The sequence below is a fragment of the Branchiostoma belcheri genome, unplaced genomic scaffold (assembly GCF_001625305.1).
Source record: "Branchiostoma belcheri isolate BF01 breed outbred unplaced genomic scaffold, Haploidv18h27 scaffold81, whole genome shotgun sequence".
In the NCBI taxonomy this organism is placed as follows: Eukaryota; Metazoa; Chordata; class Leptocardii; order Amphioxiformes; family Branchiostomatidae; genus Branchiostoma; species Branchiostoma belcheri.
Genome location: NW_017804476.1, coordinates 96,805 through 120,291, shown reverse-complemented (window position 1 = coordinate 120,291; position 23,487 = coordinate 96,805). Strand labels below are relative to the sequence as shown.

The window sequence follows — 23,487 nt, the reverse complement described above, 5'->3', positions numbered from 1 at the left end:
CATATTTCATCATTCATCTTAACTTTACACTTTTAAATTTTATATTTCTACAGCATCACACAAGATCACTCAACATGAGCTCTTAAAAACACTGTGCAATGAAGAACTATTCATATTAACATACGAGGTGTAAAAAGTGAGGTTCAAATATGGAAAGTATGCAATTCAGACATATTACACCAGTTAACATGGACAATATTATAATCAACCCGCAATCTACATTCTGAAGAAAATAATGTATCCTTCATGTTGTAAAAACTGTGTTTTTGTCACTTAAGGTGCACCATTTTCAACATGGGATGACAGGCAAAGACACCTTGAACCACAAGGAAATACGTAGAGTAAAATTTAACTGTTTGTATGTTACAGCATTTGTGCCAAGCACTTCAAGCAAGATCTTCTCACCAATAGATAGTGACAATACGAATTCTCATATAGGACTTTCAATGAAACAACCCTGTGGAAAAAAAAACAGCTTTTAAGCTCCTGACTGTGTCTACATGTCTGACAGTAGAGGTCTTCTTTAAGAATGACCAATTTTCTTTCAGACAAGCTGAATTTTTTAAAAGTGACAAAGCAGGTTATTATTCATTGTCAGTCTGTGACAGGCCTGACATGCCTTATGTACTGTGACAACAAATAGTTTGGTGCTTCCTACAAATCTATGTTAGAAAACACACACTTTAGTTTTTTTTCATACTAAACTTCAGACCAAATTAGCACTTTCTGTGTCGTCCCAGTGTTCTAAATATTGTTACCAGTTATAACAGATTTTCTATGATTTATAATAAGGTTTATCTATACATTGAGCTTTACAATTCCTCAACAATAACAACAGGTGTGTGTTTGGGGGGGGGGACGTAAGACTTTGGGAAGATGTTGTGGTCGGGTGGTGAGTTGGGAAGTTGATTGTCTTGGGTTGTTGTACAGGAGGAGGAGCTTCTCTACTTCAGCAGAAGGTCCTTGTTGGTGATGTGATGTTCCATGTCGTCCACCTTGGCCTGCACGCGGGAGCCCAGGCGGTTATACCTCTGCTGGAGGTACAGCTCCAACTCCTGCTCTCTCTGCTCTCTGGAGAACAGACAGAAAACTGTCAGTATGGCACAGTAACACATATTAAAGAGTGCCTGCATGCCCTTTTCAGGCCTTCATAGTCTGCCATAAATCATCATAATTCGTAATCAGTACATTAGCTGTAACACAGATGTCCCTACCTGGTGATGGGTCCTGCAGCAGATACTGGGTTGTTTGTAGGGGGAAGTTTTCCTCCATGGGGGAACTCCGACCTGAAATAGGACAGAAGATCATAATGAGTCAGACAATGAGCCATAATATTATTCAGACTACTGACAGTAGGTAGAGTACTAGTACAATGTATGTAATGCTTACTTTGATATAACCAGACGCAACACATCGGCCTCCTGGTCACACCAGCTATACCAAAGCTATACCACTTTTGTACCATACCACTTTTGTACCATACCACAGCTGTACCGCTGCTTACCACAGTTATACCACAGCTATACCACTGCTGTGCCACAGCTATACCACTGCTGTACTACTGCTGAAACACAGCTGTGCCACTGCTATACCACAGCTATACCACTGCTGAAAAACTGCTGTACTACTGCTGAAACACAGCTGTGCCATTGCTATACCACAGCTATACCACTGCTGTACCACTGCTGTACTAATACTACTATTGCTGAAACACAGCTGTGCCACTGCTATACCACAGCTATACCACTGCTGAAACACAGCTGTGCCACAGCAGTACCGCTGCTATACCATAGCTGTACCAAAGCTATACCAAAGCAGTACCACTGCTGTACCCACCCCTCCAGTTTGGCAGGTTCCTCTGGGATCTGTTCCAGACTGGTGCTGAACTGAGCGTTCACCATCTCTGGTGTTAACTCTGGACCAGCTGCACCCTCCTCTTCAGGTCTGGGGACAGACGTAAAACACACATCACAACCAATTCATGATCATCAACGTGTTACTGTTAGGAAGTACCAGTACTACATTATATGGCATAGAAGCAACAATCTTTGAGACAAGAGAAAGAAAACCATTCAGCTGACCAATAATATCTGATCTATGTGGAAAGGTGGTCACTGTAGATAGGATCTTAATGCTTGTGTCAATGGCAAAAATTATCAGTAACCTAAAATTGGTCACATTGACCAGGTAGTCAATCGCAATTGTTGTCAACGTTGACTGATTTTCAAAAATACATTTGTGATGACAGACAAGTCAAAATACACAGTATAGGTTATGCTAGAAAATATGTAATACTATAGAAATCTAACTTAAAGCATTAAATTAACATTTCAATGAAACATGACAATTCACAGGAAATGTTTTCTACCTTTTTCCAGTCAATTAAAAAATATACAGAAAAACTTTCCTAACATTGCCCACTGTGCTGCTAAATGTATAATCTCATTCCTGAGTTTTAGCAAATACTTACATGGAAACCTCGATGGCCTGTCTGTCCTCTTCTGGGAGACTGTTGAGTAGGGGAGGGGGGTCGTCTGGCAGAATGTCTGAACTGAAGGGGTCCGACCTGGATACAAGTGGCACAGAAACACACAATAAAACTTCATTCAATTTGATTCATTTATTCACTTGTAAGTCCAGACCTAAACCCAGGGCATATACAAAATACAGAAGGGTCTGTTCAGTTAACATTTCCCAATGGAAATTGGGACATCTTTACCACAAAATTTTGTAGTGAACACTGCACTACCAGGGTTTAGAAGCAAGATATGTTGTTTTCGGGGCATGTCTGCAAAACTGTGGCCACATAATTTACACAGACAGACACTTGACGATGCCCAATGGCAATGTTTTCTTCCTTTTGCAGCGCAAATTTTTGACTACCGGTATTGAAGATTTCAGGTGGTTTAGAACAATCTATTTTTTTTTTTTACTTGAACCTAAACATTTTTACAAGTCCAGAACTACATGTAGTTCCAGCAATCCGGTACACAGCACTACTCTACACTGACATATATTTGGATCCCTGATTGTACTGTAGGTAGAACAGATCTCACCATCTGGGTACCCAGACGTTGGTAAGAGTTGGGGTGTTGGCCAGCGACATCAGGCCTTGGGATGGGAACTTCTTCCATGACATGATGCCTTTGATCACATCCTACAGTGGAATAAAGGTTAAGCAGAATTATAAAAGGCCTAAAAAAGACTACATCATCATACATGAATGCCTTTGACCCAGTGTTGACGTCACACTTCAGAGAAACCATGTGACAAGCCTCACTGGGTCAGTCTACTGAGGAAGACCAGAGTGACTGGTTGAAAGCTCTAGCTATAGGTGAGACCATTTCGGTTTGAACAAAAGTTTTAACTACTTAAAACAATGGAATGGAGGATGGCACATAGGCCAGAGCCTTGTTGGAGGTGATCCTTTGCTTTTTTTAAGGTGAAAATCAATGCGTGCACGGATGTCATCCATAAAATTAAATCAGTGTGGCCTGAGATAAAAAAAAGGATAGGTTATGATATTTTATAAATAATAACCTTTATTGTACATTCATGCCCTATCGGGCTAAGTACAGGTGAACAGATGAAATAGGTAATATACATGTTTGTAGTACAAACAGCTCTAAAACTACTCTAATACAGGGGTTCGGCTTCTTCTCGTTTCTTAGTGATGTTAAAAATATAATTTGAAATGGGTTTGTATAGTACAGGATGATCAAAGCGCATAAGAAAGATAAATTTTTCAATATTAGACAAGTACTTGAAGTATGGAAACGTACTTGTAATATATCTAAAAAGATCATTTCTTTCATTATTATATAAACTACAATCAATAACAAAGTGGGCTTCATCTTCTACTTTGTATGAGCTACATACCTCTCTGTCTAAGAACTTCTTCTGTGTTGCGAGGTGCTGAGTCCAGTACGGGGAGTCCTTGGGTACTGTGTACCTGGGTAACGGACACAGGTGGAAGTCTGGGTCTGTCTCCGCATACGGCATGGGCGCCATGAACACCTGCAGACCTGGCGCCGGGTTCTGGGACAACACGGAACAAAAAGTGTGAAAAACATCAAATAAAAAGCCACATTTGCCCGAAATGGTGCCTCTCACATGCATAGCAACAAAGGCCTTTCCTACTAGGTCCAAAGACCACGTGGCCAAAGGCTACCTCAAAACCAATTCCCTATAGGGAATGCATTCGTGGAATTTTCTAAATTCTTTCAGATTGATCGTAATATACTGTAAGAAATGCCTACGCCCCTGAGGCATTGCCAAAAAACTCTTTTCAGGAGTAGACTAGTATACTAAAACCTTGTAGTTTCAAAGAAAAAATTATGCAACTTTTAAAAGCTGCAAATTAAGTAGTACAACAACCCAGGCTCAACAACAAAGACTGGCGCACACAAACAGGATGACATTTTGTAATCCATTTTTTAGCTATTCTAGACTTACTATCTAGTACAAACAGTGACAGAGGCTACTGCTATGAAAGCTCAACACTTAACTAGTCTGCATTGCTGAATATGCACCTCGGAATACTGTAAATCATGTTTTTATTGCTGTACTTTTATCTTTTATATTCACAGTTAAGCTTATCGTTATCGTGAAAAAATAATTTGCTGACATTGTTTTTGCTGCGCCTGCCACCACTGCGGACCTTAAGTTCTGCGAACATGTCCATTTTTCTCAGACTGCGAACATTTGCTACCAAAGATATAAAGTGATTTACTGTAATCTGTGTCCATTTTCTGTCTCCCTGTAGAGATGTAGAGAAACTTACAAAGATATGTAGTGGGTGGTAGTCAGGAGGATGGAACAAGGCTTCAGGTGGCACCAGAGTCATGGTCCTGGGCCCTGCAGCCGTCCCTGTCTCCTCCCGCAGCTCTATTCTGGACATCCTGTCTTCCACAACCTCCACATCCCCCTCCCCTGCAGTTTCCTCCTCTTCCACTAGGGGCGCTGGTAGCACAATGATCTCGTCCTCGGCTCCTGTCCTGAGCGGCCTGGCCAGTTTGGGCGTTACGTAACCTCTGGACGCGTCGTGTACGCCGTGTTGTCCATATCCCATCAGGTCATACTGTTTAGGAACCTAAAAAAACAAATTGATTTATTATTTAGGGAAAATAAATCCAGTTAACTGATAATATCTATTAATAGTTGAATCTTAGATACGTTTGGTAATGCTATATATATACTGTACAATAGAAGAATAGTTACATGGGCAACAGTGCCACCTACCTTCAGACTGAAGTATGGCACTTTCCGCTTGACAAAAACATCATCATTTTTGGCAGGAACAGGACCAAGTGCATCTGGGGCCTGCAAAAGAATGATATGAATATTATGATCAGTCAGGGCTCAAAACACTGGGTGCTGTGCACCCAAATATATTCAAATGTTTTCTTATGAACAGATGTTACATGTATACTAGTATACAGCATTTACTTAATATCTAAGTGTCAGAAAAATGATAAAATCATTGGCTATCATAGCCTGTTTTTATTTATTTTTCACCCTATCACTTCCTATTGTTTCGTAAAAAAAATCAGAGAATTAACAAATCAAATCAGTGTGGCCTAAACATAACTAAAACGTAAAGGTCGGAAATATAAAACAGCATAAATATCAGTGAAGAACAAGCTTAATTTTTTTCACACTGCATACAACAAGATCAAGAGAAGTTAGGAGTTTTTTTTTCTCACCATGTCGTCCTTAACATCAGGTGGAACGTACGCCGGGAAAGACTCCACCTTCACCTGCGGCGCTGTCATGCCCAGCGGAATCTTTATCTCATCGTCCTCGCCCTTGAACTTCACGTCCGTGACCTCCGGCACCGCATACTTTCCCTTCCGCCAGTCCGTAATAAACGTCTTCAACGAACCTAACTTTTTATGTACTCTTTGCCTAACGATAACCTGTGGGAAGGTGAGAGAGCAAAACTCCAGGTCAATGTCACAAACCAACCTTTGTACATGTGCGCCACCTAGCAACTTGCACAGGAAATACTGCATGAGGTAAATGCCCAGATATGGTGATATACTGTATCCATGTATGTTCTCTTTGAGTTCATCGGTACATTGCAAGGTATATCTTGGGTGTAATATATTGCATTATACAAGTACTGCACTGTTCAAGAAGTTGTCTCAAAGCATTAATGATGATAGGAAATGATTTTATTGATATTGTTAATGATCTTTGTTGCTTTACATATGGACAAAATTATGTACTTATGCAAGAGTGCAGAAGAAAAAATTTACATCTGCCTAGTGGCTTGTTCATCATTTAAGGATCAACAAAGGAGCTAAAAAGAATTAGGAAAACATTGAGAAAACTGACCTTTCTAGCAGCCTGTGCAAACCTGCCTAGTGCCTGGTGTCTCATGGCCCAGGGGTCATTCTTATACAGGTCAAACTGGGGAGACACTTCAGGGTACTGTACAGGGAACAAGTAGGTCATAATAAGATCATTCTTAAGAAATAAGTATATTAGTTGTATAACTTGAGTCCCTTGTCACTATGTCCTGTTCTACATCTTCGTACAGAACTTTGTGATACATTGGCAGACAGATATCATACTTTGCAAAGGCACATGATGTATATATATAGTCAAGAGAACAATGCCTGCAGGATTCTAGAACAGATCTGTGCTGACTTACCTCTCCTGCGACTCTCCATGTCCGTCGTAAGGAACAAGCCGTACAGGCGCGGTTAAACTCTATGTCTGGTAAAGGGTCGCCTCTCTGAAACTGGAAAACAAGGAAGGAACAAAGTTTTATCCTTGTTCTAGCTACATGTACATGTAGAAGTCCTGATGGTGGAAAGAAGATGCCGGTGTACTGTACTCTTGTTTTAAATAACTGGAGGTTGTTGTCAGCGATCAGGCCGACCACGTTGTCTGGGAGACTGTTCCAGATGTGTACTACAGAATGTTAGAGTTCTAGAGACTGGCACTGTGAGGGCAGGCAGTTTAGTCATACGTACCCTATACTCTTTCACAGCTTCCTCCCTATTGGCCAGAATCTCCATCCTCTCTGTTGCTGTCAGCTGGTCCTTGCCGGGGTGGACTTGCCTGCAGTTAAAACAACAACAACAACAACAACATTTGTACCGATATCCAACACAATAACAGGTGGTTGTAAGTTTCATCTGTGACTGTTTGATCACAAAACTGTTATCATTTCACAGTATATGCTTTATATGCTTTATATGCTTCTGTTGATGATGAAAGCTTGATCAAATTCTAATCGCATACAAAAAATAAATAAGCCTATATAAAAAAATGAAGAAAGTCTAAGGGTATTGCCCACTCTACCTCCACGCCAAATTTCACGTCATTTGGCCTAAAAATGACTGAGATGAATCCCTTTAAAGATTTGGCAGGAGGAGTAGAAGAAAAAAAGAAGCAGGAGGGAAAATAAAATATTTAATCCAAACCTATAATATGGACTGAAATATTAAAACAACATTTCTATTAGACAAAAGCCTGTATTTGTTGTCACTTCTAAATCTACTGAGAACTGATACAGTCTTATGCATTGACATATTGAGCATTCAATCAATCTGTGCACAAGGTTATACTTGCCTGTTGTAATCAGCTACAAGATATATACTAAACATATCAATTATCTAGCTTCAAATCACGCTTGTTCATTGGTATCTAGGGGAATTCAGTAGCTCTATCTATTGATAAGAACAAGTTAAAAGCCCGTGACTGACCATCTGAGCTGGTTTTTCCTCTCGGCCATGACGTCCTGCTGTACCTGGTACTCAAACAGAGCCTCCTTCATCTGTCTGGTGTTGGGCGCAAGGTCCTTCTTAGATGTGATGGCTGATACATGTACAAACAACAGAAATCCACATGAACAAAAAATGCCACAACACGCGCTTGAAATACTGCTGCATGTGCACCTTAGTGCACCCAAATTTGGAGCTGTGCACCCAATTTTTTTCTGTGGGTGCACCCAAATATTTTCATAGGTTTACGTATGTAAAGATGTCAAAATGTATACTGTAGCATACAGCACTTTCTTAACGTCTAAGCATCAGAAAAATAATAAAATCTTTGTTATGGTACTTTTCTTTAGTTATGAAACAAAATTAGTTTTTGCTGACATCATACTATTTTATCTTATATGGTGCACCAAAGACAAATTTTGTGCCAGCCTGAAATTTTGAAATCTTGACCCTCTGAAATACCATTTCCTGCATTTTCAGGTGCAAATTTTGCTGGTAGACAAGGCTTAGTTTAACGACATTTTCTTCTATATCTTCTATGCTAATTTTTGTCCATCGGAGATGGCAGATCAGCCTTAATAATTTTTGATGATGGAAAAATGGATGCTGGCTAGAACACTGTGAGAGTAATAAAAAAAAACTATCCTCCTACCTTCTCTCAGGTCCTTGGTTCTAAGCTTGCCGGGGGTCTGGTTCAGCACACTGGACACAGCATACGGGGTGTTCAGGTTGGGGGGAAATCTCAGGCCTTCATACTCAATGTCCTGGGGCTGAAACCAGTCATAGAGTTGGTTATTAGTATTACAGCGAGATATCAAAAATACAAATACTGTCTGTATATAAAATCATAACACAAATCAAGGGACTTTACAAACAGTGGGGATTCCCATTCTTTAGTTTTCATGTAGTCTTTTTAGGGAGCACTACAAGTTGTGGCTTATTGAAGACTAAGTGCATGTAAAAAAAGTTTTAAAATGTCTAGTAGATAGATACAGTGTACAACTCTGTCATTTCTATATAAGAGAAGAGTTCACATAAACTCCACATTGAAAAAGGCAGACGTAACAGCATTCTTCTACAACAATGAATTTGCCAATACAAGCAATCTCTTTTTTCGTTTACATGATACACATTCAAATTATTTGCAGACATATGCAAATTATTGGTAGGCAAATCAACCAACCGTCACCTGCTTTTTGCCTACCGTGACGTCATGGCTATCGCTATATTGTAATTTAGATAAAATTGAGGATAAGTGTCACTTGACTGTGCATTATACAGGAGTGAGAGAGAGACATCCTCTATACTTGTATACAAGATAAATTTCCCAACTTAAGAATTTTAGACAGAACAAAAAAATTCATATTCTAGGCTTATGAAACTAGACAAACCATGTATCATAAGCTCGAAATGCTCTACAACTCGCCATTGTGTTTTTCAAGTAAGATATTAGTAATTTTTACCTCTGCTTTATACATGACCTGTAATTAGCTTGTAAGAGCATAAACATACAACAACGGCCATTCATTCATTCCTTCATTAACCGGTTCTTACCGGAGGTGCGGTGGCTCCTCCCGATCGCGTCCGTTCCCGTGTCTTGTTGCGTTTCTTGCGGCGTGCCATGTGGATGGGAGAGATGCAGTGTGGGTCCAGCGGTTCTCCCATCTTGATCATGTCATCACTGTCGTCTGCTCCATGCCCGTTCATCATGGTCCTATAAAACAATAAATGATAAAGGGGCATTAGGCCATGTTGATTTGATTATATGGATGACATCCTCTGGGAACCCCGAAACTGATGCGAGCATGCGAATAAAAAAAAAGTTCGGCCAAAAAAAAAAAATTGCTTTCATTATGAAATCTACGTGGCCATGAAGGTTGAATAAATGACACAGAGTATGGTATGGCGTAATAATCTACTCTTTGAATTAATTTCTTTACATTTTTGTCTTTTTCGCTTGATTTTCGTTTTACTTCAGTGATATCTATATAGGGGTCCAACTCATACAATATAGTTTAACAGAGTAAAACTTGCATGATGACACTTTTATTTTCTATGTGAATGTTAGAAGACCAATTGTACAACATTTTATCACTCAGGTGTCAAATCATAGAGCTAGAAAAGGTTGAAAAATTAAATTTATTTATGTCCCTTGCAGCGGTCCACCAAAAAAAAAGTCTAGGGTCAGCAGGTTTTTCTAGGGTTTGTCGGGAAACAGGAACACAACTTTATTTTTCCTAGTCCTTACTTTGCTGACAGTCCAGGTTGTGACGTCCCCACAAAGCTACACAGAAGTGGTTTGGAGTTGAACTGTGACACGGTGACCTGGATCTTCATGTTTGCGGTGATGAACTCCGAGGGTGCAAAGGTCACCGTGATGGTAGCTTCCCCATTGGCTGGGACCGTGCCTGAAAACGGACATGACAAGTCAGCAAAAAGACATCTTAAACTCCCAATAAACTTGTCAGAAAATACATCAGGGCTATTTACATCAGGGCCCACCACCTTTCACTTAACTGCGACAGAGGCCGACATCGTCTATCAGGTACCTTTGACCCAGTGTTGAAAGAAGCCATGTGACAAGCTTCACTGGGTCAGTCTACTGAGGAAGACCAGAGTGATTGGTCGAAAGCTGTAGTTGAGAGAACTTTGTTGTGTTGGATCAATAGTTCTAACTTTAAACAAGTTTCGCTCCTCATTTCTTTTCTAAAAATCTTATACTAGAGACTTGAACTGTTGTAAATCATGATTTTTTCGCGGCACTTTTATATCCAGTTTTCAAGGTCACTTCTATACCGTGAATTCATCATTACCGTGAAAAAAATGATTCTCTGATTTCCTTTTTGTTGCATCTGCCGCCACTGTGAACATATAGTTCCGGAACATGTCCGTTTTTCTCAGACCGCAAAATTTTGCTAATGCGAATATAAAGTGATTTACATTACTTTCGGTAGCTAAGTTTCACTCCTCGTTTCTTCTGTTTAAATTTTACCCTGGACATTTGAATTATATCATATGCAAACTTAAAAAAAATGAAAAAAGGGGGGTCGTAAGAAAATGAACCCTCTGACCCCTAACCCCTGACCTCTAGATGACCCTGACCTGTTTGCGGTTCGACCTTGAAGGCTGGGTGGGGCTGGATGAAGGAGATCTGGAACTCGAAGTCGATGGGAGCGTTACACTTCAGCGGGATCTTCTTCACTCGACTGGAATAACACACAAATCACATGATCAGGAATACAACAAAACATCATCCATATTTCTATCACGCTGTATTAGCTAAATAACTTTTAACAGAATACAGTGTTCTTTTCAGGATTTTTCCACAGCATAGGGGTCAGAAACAGAAGGGCAACTTTCGTGGTGCAAGTCGTGCATTAAGTCCCAAAAACATGATCACAATACCACCTGAGACACATTTCTCGCTTAATGAGGGACAGATTTTGCGAAGTTAAGGTTTTCCCTTTGCTATAGCTTCATTCTCAAGTTACATTTTCATTTTTTGCAAGATTTATGAGGGTTCTCCCCCCAAAATCACCCCTATGCTGGTTGAAAGACAGCATAGGGGTCCAAATCACAGCATAGGGGGCCCCTACGCTCAAAAGGCCCGGTGAGAACACTCATCGATGCATTGCATATTGTTTACCAGATTTTGCAACTTACATCTGTCCGATGGGTGTTGGTGGGAAGGTGACTTGTGAGGGGAAGTCTGCGGTGTTCATCACAGGGTAGGCATGGATGGGGATCAACAGGTTCTCATCATCCTGCAGAAAAGTACAAAATAAACGGTTCATATTCTATTATCATATACTGTAAGTCTACAAATTTCCGCGGTATATTTAGATTCGCGGCATTCGCTGGGACCTCTGTACCGCGAATCTATTTCCCCGCGAATATGTTTTGCGTAAGTGCGCCCCCCTCCCCACATGCATTCACGACGGTAAGCGAAACACAAACACACGCGATTCACAAATCACTGCAAATCAACTTTATTCTTAGCAAATGTTGAGTACCAAATTTTTTTAAAGTTATACTGATGTCAAAAAATTATAATATTATGAGACACCGAATCGCGATACTGCGGCACTGGCCGTGTCAACCGTGTACCGCCGAAAAAAATCTATGCGTGCAGAGCGCCGGCCGTGCGCGCCCGGGCACTTGAAAATTGCGGGAACATCGGGCATATCTACAAGTATTTTTATGAAAAATATAACGGCTAATACCAGGGAAATGTTAGTTGGTTATCTTTTGCGCCCTGATTTGCGGGCGTTTTTTTTCTTCTTCTTGTTTTGCTGGATAGAAACGCTACCGTGGGCCGCTACAAAACCGAAGGCGACCTTTGCATTCTTCCGGGTTCAAAATCTCGCCGAAGACGGCATAAATTTGCTTAGTAATATATATATTCTTTCGATTATGCATTTCTTCACTGGAGTATCGATGTGTAGTCGTGGAAATAGCATTTTAGCGCTTATTTCCGAACAAAGAAAATTGTTTACACGTGCGTCAGGTCGATCGTCAGCTTTACCGCCGGCAGTCTCGCGCGGTGCATGAAACAAATTTTTGCGCCGTGTTTTAGGAGATAAATGCCGGAACACGAACTTTTATTATTTTAAATATACACTTTACAAATTTTTCTTTGAAAAATAGCCAAGGAGAAATCGCGAATCTAAAAATACCGCGGATTGTCCATCTTCCCGAAACCGCGAACTTTAGGCCCCGCGAATCTAAAGAGACTTACAGTAGCCAGTAGCTGTCAACCAATCAGAAGGCTCCATTTCCCATGGGTTATCAGGCCATAACCTAAAAAGTGGGCGGTTATCTGGACCGTACCATTATACGGGGGACAGGATACTAACAGTAGTATTAACCCTTGTCCTGCGGGGCCCATATATATATGGGTTGCACATACAGTACCATCTATAATATAGTGCCCTGTATATGTGCGATTTGGGGGTGTTTCTCGTGCAACGCATCACACCGCAGCGAAACGCAACGAATGCGGAAGTAACTATGCCGCCGCAGGGCAAAAAAAGTCAAGGGTCTGTGACCTGATTAAGACATGAAATTATTTGAAAATATTGTGTAAAAATTGCCAGCAGGACAAGTTAAGACTTGTAGTATTTTAATATCTATTAAAAACGTAATGAATTTTTGAACACCTCAGTCCTTGGTTGATGACTGGTACTGGAAGGCATGGCATCCCTTATGTAATGACAAGTGGCTAGCAGGCCAATTTGAATATCTCTTGAATAAACAAGGCTCCAACAAACAAACAAACAAACAAACCTTGCAGTGGATCCTGATACAGTCGTAGTAGTACCTCCACTCGTCAGGTGTGAAGTCCACCTGTACGTCCATGGTTAGCCCAGGGACCAGACGGTCAGGCTTGGTGTAGTTCAGTCTGAAGTAGGAGGTGGCCGGGGGGAGGATGTGCATCCTCTGGATGTCACCGGACACGTTGGCAATCCTCTGGTATGGGGAAAGTAAATTTTGTAAACATATTGTTTTTGCTCAGTTTCTTCTTCCTCTTCTTCTTCTCCAAACAGTGACCTCTGACTGAACCAATGTCGTGTCTGTTGCCATGGTAACTAGTGTGGGGTTACATCATGTTGCAATTTCATTGCAGCAGGGATTTAGACTCATGTCTGACCAGATACATGTATATGAATGTGTTTGAGGATGAAATAACAGCAAACCATATGCGAAGGTAAACATTATGCATTTGCCTTGCAAATGTTACCTTTCTAGTTTAATTTAAGTCTAATTTAGTCTAAGTCAAGTTAAATCAATGCCTTGTAAGGCTATACTGATTTAATTTTATGGATGATTTTCGCCTGTTCTAAAAAAAATTAAAAAAATCATGTTCTCCGAGGCTCTTGCCTGGGTGCCATCTTCCATAGTCCATGGTAGCCAGCAACAATGTAACTGCCTTAGCTCCATGACTCAAGAACTCGTACAGTACCGATTCCGCAAAAGGCTTGTCTAAAAGGTTGCCATGTACTACCACAAATTTACAATACCAGCTTCGTATTTCTGTGATTTAGCAGCATTTTTATTTTTGCCCAGGCTTTTAATTTGCCCGCACGCACTAGTTTGGGCATCTTAAGAGGATGTCATCCAGAAAATTCAGTCAGTGTGGCCTAACTGGTAAAAAACGAGGCAAGACAAGTTTCTGATTCACAAATTAGTATTACACACCCATATATAGCCACTAGATCTTTTATTCCTAATAACTCATGACATTCTTTAGTTTTTAAAATGACATTTGAAAATGTAGCCCTGGATTTTCTACGTCATGTAGCCTTAGAGTTAACTTATACCTCCCCTTTCTTCAATTCAAGTTCAATTTCAGTCAAGACATCATGCTTTCATCAGTCCAAACAATTGTTCATTTACAAACGTAAAAGCTTCAACTGTGAGTCTGACTCACTATACAGACAGACAGACAGAGACACAGACAGACACAAAGACCCACCATGATTTGTTTCTGTGTTTTGTTCAGCTCGAAGCCTGCAAAGTGAATAACAGCTGGTCTGGCCTGGAGGAATACATTCTGGTTCACCTTCGTGTAGATTTCTGTCAAAAAAGATCAAAACATGACTGAAAAAAACAAGCATAACTTATAAATACATTCATGTTTATACCCAAAGGGGGCTAAATGGACCCTATGAATATTTTAAAAAAAATAACCCTGAGCAAATATATAATGTATTAAGTTTGTTACAAAAATCATTTGGATGTTCAACAGGATTACGTGTAATACTACAGAGTACAATTTCATCAACTGGTGACTTTGAGAAAACGAATGCTTTCTTATTCAATTCGGTTTCAATTGCCTTATGTAGGGCTGGAAATACTGGGTGCATGTGCACCATATAATTAGTGCACCCAAATTTGGAGCTATGCACCCAATTTTTCTCTGTGGATGCACCCAACTATTTTCCTAGGTTTACGTATGTAAAGATGTTAAAAGTATAGTAGCTATACAGCATATTCTTAATATCCAAGGGTAAAAAAATAATAATAAAACCATTGTTATAGTACATTTATCTAGAAATGAAACATAATTAGTTTTTGCTGACATTCTACTTATGTGGTGCACCCCAAAAATTTCTGTGCACCCAACTTTTGCACCAGTGCAGTGCACCTATTACCCAAAATAAATGTATATATTTCGAGCCCTGGATTTCAATTGCCTTTTGGGACAATTTGCTGGGATGTACAGTTTGGGATGACCTGACTTGAATAAAACATGAGTCATGGTACAACATCTGCAGTTTGCATTTTGCAGAGAAATTTTCAATGTCGCAAAAGAAAAATAAAGCAACCTGCAATTTTGCAGACCGAAAAAATCAGGATAGGGGTGAATTTGTGTCTATGTATAATATTGTTTAGGCGCTTTAATGCTGACTTTACAGTATACTCTTAGTACTAATTCAAATTGCATCTAAAATGTTTGCCAACATGCAGTTTTGTATGGGTTTGAGTCAGGGTTTAAAAGTGTTTATTTGTACAAGTATTTCCAAATTGCAGAACAATATTGTGACATCCTGCAATAGTGCAACACTGAAAATAAAAAGTACATGTATTTCGACCACTACTGGTTATAAAGACATTAGCCAGGAAAACTTACTGGTATCCAGAAGGTGGTTTGGGACTGGTTGACTGGTCCGAGGGGCGACCAGAGTGTCCGGTATCACCACCCCGTTGGTTCGCATGCCGTTTCTGCTGAAGTTCTTGTTCAAAGGTTTAGCTGCCATGGCCATTTTCTCACTTACTCAGACCTCAGGTTACCTAAGATGTGAAAGTTTACGTTAGATCGCTTTTACGTCAAGTATCTAAATAAACAAATAGTTCAGGTGGTAAATAACAACAAGCTAGGTCGTATCGGCAAGAAGCCAACAGATCGCGGTTCTAGAAGTTTCTGACAGGTTATTGACTTCGTGGAAGTTATCGTAAGCAGAAAGAAAAGTGCACGCGCGGCAAAATATTTTGGCAAGCAACTCAACACGTTTGGTACAGGTCCAGTCTGTTGTCGCAACCAACTTGTGACAACACCGTCAACTAAAAACCACCGTGTTTGAGAAACAAGCCAGAGACAGCAAACCTAGCTAAAGCCGCGCGACTTCTTACATCTTCAAAGACGTCTTAGCGTTATGATAACTGATTACCATTGCGATTCCGTTAGAGAAATATAAAGCAAACCCAACGAACCCACAAATATTCTTGACACAGCCCGCCATCTTTGATTGGGATCTATTTTTGGGGGTGTTGATGACATGAGTCCTTCCGCAGAAAGTAGTCCACTTTTCAAAAGATGGGTGCATTTTCATAAAAACAAAACCAGATAACAACAATAATGCTGTAGATACTATAAATTTATCACAGCATATTCTAACATGAATTTAGGATGATATTTACGTTTCTGAAGGAAAACTGCGGAATGGGAATAAACAAGTAGCGGTGAGACGGCCTAGCAACATCGCCATGGTGACATCATCGGACAAGGGGTACCGCATCAGATCGAATGAATTTCTAATAAAATATTCAAAAATATCTATTATTTCCGGACATAATCTACATTCATGAATATATAATATCTAAATCAATTCATGTTATAGCCTATAATACTTAATGATGTATTTTGTGGTGGTGATTACAAACTAATTCACGTGTGGATGCCATGAAGGTGAAAGGTCAGATTTGCTGCTGGCTGGGTGGATGTGTTGATGATGAATGAGATTTTTGTACAGCCAAGGCCAAGGTAAAATGTTTGCTTGTTTGTTTCGATGATCTTACCGATTAGGAAACAAAGAACAAGTAAATGTAATAGCATGCTTTATGATGATTTAGTTCTATGAATCATAATCCCAAGGATGAATCAAATCATGTGTAACGTTACATGATTTTTCATAAAAGAAATCAAAGCAAAATTATGTATTCTAGATATTTCATAGCTTCTTGAATTTTGATCATCATGATCAACGCTATTTTAAGATCTTATCCTAGCTATTTATATAATATATTTGATTGTTATTTTTCTTGAATTCTTCAGAGGTTGTGCAGAACAGAAGATGTTTACAGCTATGTGAGAAGCCCCGATACAAAAATCTGACTGTGTGATCCAGATCATAGGTTGCAGAAAGTCTGTGGCGCCCCCCGTCTCTGTTGAGGGACTCTGCTGATCTTGATCTTGATAGACAAGACATCACATCAGTACCTTCACAAGCCAAAATGATCTGGGCAACTTTGAAAAGTGCTCATTGTTTCACTAATGATAGCTGTCTTTTCGCAACATGACGACACGCGTTCACGTAAAGACGTAAAACAAAGCCATTATCACCATGAGAACGATGGAACTGTCCATGCGACTGTTTGTGTTCCTGTTGGGAGCCGGGGTCATCACGATCAACATCTTCTACAGACATCTCAGCTACAAGATCCATAAAACAGAAGGCCCCAGTCTACAGGAATATTACAGATCGCTTAATTATACAGGTACTGTACTCATTTATTCCCTTGCATGAAAGGTTCTTTCCACTTTACGTGCAGCATAGGTTTGTGCCCATCTCCGTAGGCCACACAGTTGTCTAAGCACTACAGCAGGGGTCTAGCAGTGTTCTCGCCTCAGGCCTTTTGAGCATAGGAGCCCCCTATGCTGTGATTTGGACGTCTACTGTCTTTCAACCAGCATAGGGGTGTTTTTGTCGGGAAACTTTCATAGATCCTGCAAAAAAATAAAAATCATGTTGCGTGAATTGAGTGGATTCCACCCTTCAGTTATTAAGCAATCTAAATATTTGTCATTTAAATTACAGATGAAGTGTTTTTGAAAAGGATAGGAATAAGGTACGTAAGTTATTCTTCATTCATTCAATCATATAGTATGTATTCCATATTTCAGGTGTATGAACCCATAAAACAATACATATTAGAATAATACAGAATACATATATATTACTGACCGTATATAACATAATCTCAGAAAGGACATACAAACATTTTCTATCTTTCAATGTTCACATTTTTTATCATTGATGTGACTTTCATTATCTTGCAACTGCTTCAAAATGTCTGCATCTTTAAATGACTGCATGTTTTCTGTGTTTTTTTTTTCTTTGTGAACTTGGATGCGCATGGTTTTGATTTTATTTTCTTGCACTGTGAATTTTCAGACCACCTGGACCAAAATTCTCTCACCCTATTAAGTGAGTATGAGACGGAATAATTTTTTTGGAACTTGTACTTCTTTTAGTCTTTGATTGGCAATGTGAACTGCTTTTGGTTGTACCAACTCACAGTCACACACAATGATATACATGTACATGTACTATATGTACATGTACATTGCCAATCAATTTACTCAATGGCATGTACCACTATAGTTACTGTAATGTTTTGGATTCAGTAAATGCATTTATGTTTGTACCGTTAAATTGTACTTATGTCTCTCCATCTTGTGGTATATATCTTCTACATGTACCTTCTATGATAACAAGTTCTAATATCAAGTCTCATTGAAATGCACACATGTGCTGTATCTGTTTCATACATTCTAATAATACCATTATAGCATTGCCAATACTTTACCCTGGGCAGGAGTTATCAGATTTTTCTGTCACTTCTTTTTCAGGTATCCAGAAGGAGACTCCTGTATTCCAGGGTATGCCAAGAGTTTGGTCACTGAGATCAACCCAAAGTAACTAACTCCTTATTATATAGTTGCCCTTGTTCAGTCTTCTTTGCAATTTGATTTCTAAATCTAGGGATAAGATAATTTAGAAACCCTTACCTTCAAAAGCGCCCTTGCTGAAATGTTGTGAGACACTGGAAAACTTGTCCGACACACTAGTATTATAGCTATGTGATTTTTTAAGGACATCCAATGCAATTTCAGGAAAGCAAAACAAAAAAATATTGTGGGTGAGGAACCTGTCTGAAATTGAAATTTAAGTTAAGTAGTAAACTGTTGTTTTGCGTGTAGTATAAAAACGTTATGTTTTCTCTTATACTGCTTCATTGTTGTATCCCTACACAGGTTTAACACCAACTTACCACTGTTTGTCAAGAAAGGCTTCAGGGAGTGGAGGGGACTGATGGACGATGGACACGACAAACTTCCATTTTATTTATCAGACCAGGACTGTAAGCACTTTTTGCTCTTTCATTCTTCATAGCTTACTAATTATATTTCAGTCATACCATGGTATGGCTGAAATATATTGTTTTCTCTCATGTTTCTTCTTCTCCAAAATTTCTTAATTTTTGGGCCAAATAACATGAAATTTGGCATGAAGGTAGAGGGGCCAAGTATTCCCAGACGTTATGGATACAGGCTTGTAAAATTGCTTTATTTTGGGGTTTGGGCCATTTTCAGGCAAAGCATGTTTTCCTTTTTCTTGTTTGCTTTGGACGTACATGATTTTAGACACATACCTGAAGAAAAGTGAAAGAGTCTGTTACAGTGTATATTCTGTATTTTCCAGGTAAGATGGTAGACCAGCTTCTGGATTTGCTGCCTAGTTCTGATCACCCAGTTTTGTCAGGGTAAGTACAAAAAGCCTCAACATTCAAAGGCTCTTATCTTGGACTAGAATATTGAATTATAGGCAATTGGGTTGACAACTCTGAACTGTGAAAGATCATGATACAGTACAAACAATACAATAGCTGGGGCTTCTTGATAAAATCTATTAAGGCTTAAGAAGACATATAAGGCCACAACAATTTGATTTGTGGGTTCTCAGATTTAAAGAAATCTAAAGCAACAGGGTGAAAAAAAAACAACAGTTGCAGGTCTAAGCATCCTATGATAGACTGGTATAACCAAATGCTATGATAGGAGCCATGAAGTCAACATACCAGGCTGGTTTGTAATTCAACCAATGAATTTGAAACTTGTAATCAAACCACTGCATTGATAGATAGAAAATCTGTAACAACTCTGAAAAGAAGGGGCCCTTCAACTGTTTGGGCCAAAATATGAGCATTTTGGAGTTGATTCAAGGCCTGAAATGTTTTTTTTTTAAATCAGAAAAAAATCAGGCTGACAAATCCGTGAACCAACAAATTAAAATGTGGTCTTGCGACAGATATGTGTATCATGTGTTTTGTTTGATTGTTGTGATTTGTATTGATTATTATGTGATACCCTGCATCAATTCAGCCGTATAAAGGCTGCGACCGCACGGGTATTGTTTGTCAGGTAAAAACCAGTTATTAATTATTAATATGTTTTCTGTTGTGCAGAGGAGGCAAGTGTCGCAGATGTATTGTTGTCGGCAGCTCTGGACTGGTCAGTGGCCAGAATCTTGGGTCAACGATAGACAAGTATGACGTGGTCATGAGGTAAGAGGAGAAAACAGATATACTCATCTAGATCAACCCCACATCTGTAGAAGTTACATACAATTGTTTTCTAGAAAATTTTTGAAAAGTACATGTTGTTTTCTGTATCTTTATAGCCAGTTTAACCGCCTTTCAGCGTAACACACCAGCTTCTCAGGCACACGTTTTTCGCCTTTTTTCAATCTCTTCTATGATTCTGTATGTTTCCCTGGTAGTACCAGCCACAGTTTCTTTGATTTTCCTCCAAAATTGCAGCTACTACTATCATGGAAACATGGAATGGTAGAAAGGCCTCAAAAAGAATAAATAGCCCGCAACCAAAATGTCTGCTTGTTCAGTAGGAAAATTCTTCAAGTTAAGACATCATGTCAGACATGATTTTGTGTCTACAGAATGAATGCCGCTCCTGTCCGTGGTTATGAGAAGGACATAGGATCCAAGACGACCTTTCGGTTCATCTACCCTGAGAGTGCGACATTGAAAGACGTGGACTCTGATGCAGATTACGTGCTCGTGCCATACAAGACTGACGACCTGGCCTGGCTGCTAGCAGTAATTCAAAAGGTGGGATGCTAGCATCAACTTGAAATACCCTGCCTTATTCCTCTGTGAATAGTTTCATCAGGTTGGTAAGACACTGAGTAAAGAGACTCTTTTTACACAACCAAATCTTTTATTCAGCTGACATTTCAGTGACTGTCTGTCACCTTCCTCGGGGCAGTTCTGACTGGTTCACATTGCACAGCAGCACAGGTGTCACTAGCTGCTGTTGATGCATTCCCAAACATACAATATGGAGGCCCGCAAGCCCTTTTCCGTAGAGCGTAATTGGCCGTTTTAATTCTACGTAGAGCGTAGACGGACCGCTCTAATATTTTTGCGTAGAGCGTATTCAGCGTTTTAACTCTATGTAATACGTAATTCTACGTAATGCACTTGGAATTTATCGTAAAGCGTAATCGAGAGGTTTCCGAATTCAGCATAGAGCGTTGTCGGGACCCCCCCTTGCAGGCCCTCCTTTCTAATCTATCATTTTCAGCAGTTTTCATATCTTTTCTTGGTCTGATTGATTTCTGTTGTTGCCTTGTCATAGGAGAAGCCTGAAGGAACGTTCTGGAAGGAGATAGGGGATACCTTGAATGTTGAACCAAGTCGCATCCGCGTCTTAAACCCCCAAGTTGCCCGCAGTACATCATACGAACATGTTGGAATGATGGTAGGCAAAACACATTCTCTTCTAGACATCTGAACACATAAGAATGATAACTATTGCTGCTTTTGTGTTATGGTGCAGTCACATTAGTTGTAACTATAGGTCATCATAGAATTTTTCTGTCATATGATTTTCAAGCAGACTGTGATAATATAATTATAAAATCAGCCCCTGACAAGTATCTACTGGGGTAAGGCCACACCAATTTAATTTGTTGGTTCTTGGATTTTTTTCAGAAAAAAATGTGAAGCGACAGGGAAAAAAAAAATTAGAATAAAATCAGGTCTAGGCATTCTCTGATAGAACCAAATGCTATGATAGGAGCCATTAAGTCAACCCAAAACTCTTAGTTAATATTCAAACAATGAATTTGGAACTTTTAAGCAAACCACTGTATTCATAGCTGGCAAAACTGTAACAACTAGGAAGAAAAGGACTTACCTCAACTGTTGGGGCCAAAATATTTGCATTTTTGAGTTGATTCAGAACCAAAAGTTGTTTTTTTTGTTTGAAAATCAGAAAAAAATGAATCTGAGAACCAACAAATTAAATTGGTGTGGCCTAAGACAGCCTTTTCCACAACATGTATGACAACTGAATATTGGCTTCCTACATGTAGTTTTTAACAACTTTGCCATTGTGTCCTTCTCCAGAATGTCCCAACCATCGGCACCATCGCTGTCGTAGCAGCTTTCCACTTCTGTGACATGGTAGACATCGTAGGGTTCGGCCTGCGACACGATAAACCCTACCACTACTTCGAGAACAAGACAATAGAAGGGGAATTTGAGGGGTTGTTTGCCTACTTCACTGTGATCCATGACTTTGCAAAAGAGAAAGAGTTCATCAAGGACTTAGTTAGAAGAGCAGCCATCAACGACTTAACCCATGGTTACGAATACGAGTAGGGGTGGGTAACTGTATAGAAAATTCAGGTCCAACTTCGGATCAGGTTCAGAGGATCAGGTCCAGTTCTGGACCTAAACCTGGACCTGATTATTGTACAGTAGTACAATATCATATTTTTGAGCGCGAAACACGAGTACAGGCGACTCACTAGTGTGTTACATATTATGTTCAAGTTATACATTGTATATTGAAGCTGAACACAGTTACAGAAAAATAGACAAACATGGATTTAGGCCAATCTAGTTTGATTCAGCGTTATTTTCTTTACTTGCCATGTCCAGATTATCTTAAGACAATGTACTACAAAAATGTACATCAGGTCCGATGATGCAATTATCGCGTTTCGTTTCTATTCGACTCGGTTCCCGAATGAAGTTCCGGTTTAAACCGGTCCGGCTGAACCAGTACCCACCCCAACTTACAAGTACTAGCTACCTCCTTGTAACAAACCAGCTAGACAATAACATCTGTACTAAAATTGACTGTAGATTGAATTACTATAAATGCCCAATGTCAACCACAAAAAAGTGGTCGCTAGTCGGGTAAGACGGTTGGCAGAGGATTTTAAGTTTTAACTACGTAAAATTTGATTCAATTACGTAAAATTGGACTGGACACTGAGTAACAGTGAGTGTTTTAATGTGGTCTATGACAAGACGCCACTGTCAGATCATTGACCACTCGTTGTATAGCAAGAAAATAAGTAGTGCCATTTTAATGCTGTAACAAGTATCCCTGTATATTTTGATTGATCAGGCAGCTGTTGCAGGAAGCATATATTGCTGGAAAGAATTTGATACTTCTAGATTTTACTTCTCAGAAGAAATATATAGTGTGAACTGGCCAACAGATAGGAATGTGCCATACAAACGTGATTTAATGGATGAAATTCTCACAAGATCCAAACTGGATCTACTTTTATCAGTATTTTAAAGTTTCAATTCTATTTGATTGTGGATGGAGAGAAAGATAGCAAACAAAGTTTTAAATAGAAGTACATGTATGTTGTGTTCTTCTATCAGGGTTTTATTAGAGAATCAACATTTTTCATTGATGCGTATGGTAGCTTTTTTATTCTTGCTTTGGGGAATGTTTGAATTACACGTTACATGATGTTAAATAACATAATGTTGTGATTTTACAGTAATGTTACCATTGAATGTTACCATTAGTTGTTGATCACAAAAGGTGTGGACTATTGCTTAGATTCACAAGAGAGGTTTAGAGAGATATCGATTGTAACTTTAAAGCGAGATGTTCTAGACTCTTATGGACACTTTA

At 39.4% G+C, this 23,487-nt stretch overlaps 2 protein-coding genes across 3 annotated transcripts; one reads left to right on the top strand and one right to left on the bottom strand.

Moving 5' to 3' along the window:
• Positions 1-410: 410 nt before the first annotated feature.
• Positions 411-16,072, bottom strand: LOC109486585 (cilia- and flagella-associated protein 221-like). 2 transcript variants are annotated; one of them, XM_019790439.1, is made up of 22 exons: positions 15,950-16,072; positions 15,370-15,530; positions 14,212-14,312; positions 13,023-13,205; positions 11,400-11,500; positions 10,839-10,942; positions 9,985-10,144; positions 9,291-9,450; positions 8,389-8,506; positions 7,719-7,830; positions 6,984-7,071; positions 6,659-6,748; positions 6,340-6,435; positions 5,706-5,918; positions 5,242-5,322; positions 4,784-5,092; positions 3,880-4,038; positions 3,057-3,157; positions 2,471-2,566; positions 1,837-1,944; positions 1,215-1,286; positions 411-1,071 (listed from the first exon to the last, which is right to left on the bottom strand). In XM_019790439.1, the coding sequence occupies exons 2-22, from the start codon at positions 15,500-15,502 to the stop codon at positions 945-947; spliced, it is 2,712 nt and encodes a 903-aa protein (XP_019645998.1). In that variant the 5' UTR covers positions 15,503-15,530; positions 15,950-16,072; the 3' UTR covers positions 411-944. The 2 variants fall into 2 exon arrangements, with proteins under 2 accessions (XP_019645998.1, XP_019645997.1); XM_019790438.1 differs by having other exon boundaries at positions 15,955-16,072.
• A 344-nt stretch (positions 16,073-16,416) lies between these two features.
• On the top strand, positions 16,417-23,434 carry LOC109486586 (CMP-N-acetylneuraminate-beta-1,4-galactoside alpha-2,3-sialyltransferase-like). Its single transcript, XM_019790440.1, has 11 exons — positions 16,417-16,500; positions 16,792-17,234; positions 17,555-17,585; positions 17,912-17,944; positions 18,370-18,435; positions 18,775-18,881; positions 19,223-19,283; positions 19,986-20,084; positions 20,477-20,648; positions 21,178-21,300; positions 21,951-23,434. The coding sequence occupies exons 2-11, from the start codon at positions 17,081-17,083 to the stop codon at positions 22,203-22,205; spliced, it is 1,101 nt and encodes a 366-aa protein (XP_019645999.1). The 5' UTR covers positions 16,417-16,500; positions 16,792-17,080; the 3' UTR covers positions 22,206-23,434.
• The last annotated feature ends 53 nt before the right edge of the window (positions 23,435-23,487 follow it).

Bases quoted from the DNA above. Each gene is read 5' to 3' on its own strand.
- LOC109486585 (XM_019790439.1), bottom strand. From the start codon at position 15,502: ATGGCCATGGCAGCTAAACCTTTGAACAAGAACTTCAGCAGAAACGGC. The intron at 7,072-7,718 runs GTCAGTCACGGG...TTTTAACTGCAG, and splicing joins AGGAAAAACCAGCTCAGATG to GCAAGTCCACCCCGGCAAGG. The intron at 6,749-6,983 runs GTACGTATGACT...CTTGTTTTCCAG, and splicing joins AAGCTGTGAAAGAGTATAGG to TTTCAGAGAGGCGACCCTTT.
- LOC109486586 (XM_019790440.1), top strand. From the start codon at position 17,081: ATGAGAACGATGGAACTGTCCATGCGACTGTTTGTGTTCCTGTTGGGA. The intron at 18,436-18,774 runs GTAACTAACTCC...ATCCCTACACAG, and splicing joins GTCACTGAGATCAACCCAAA to GTTTAACACCAACTTACCAC. The intron at 20,085-20,476 runs GTAAGAGGAGAA...TTGTGTCTACAG, and splicing joins AAGTATGACGTGGTCATGAG to AATGAATGCCGCTCCTGTCC.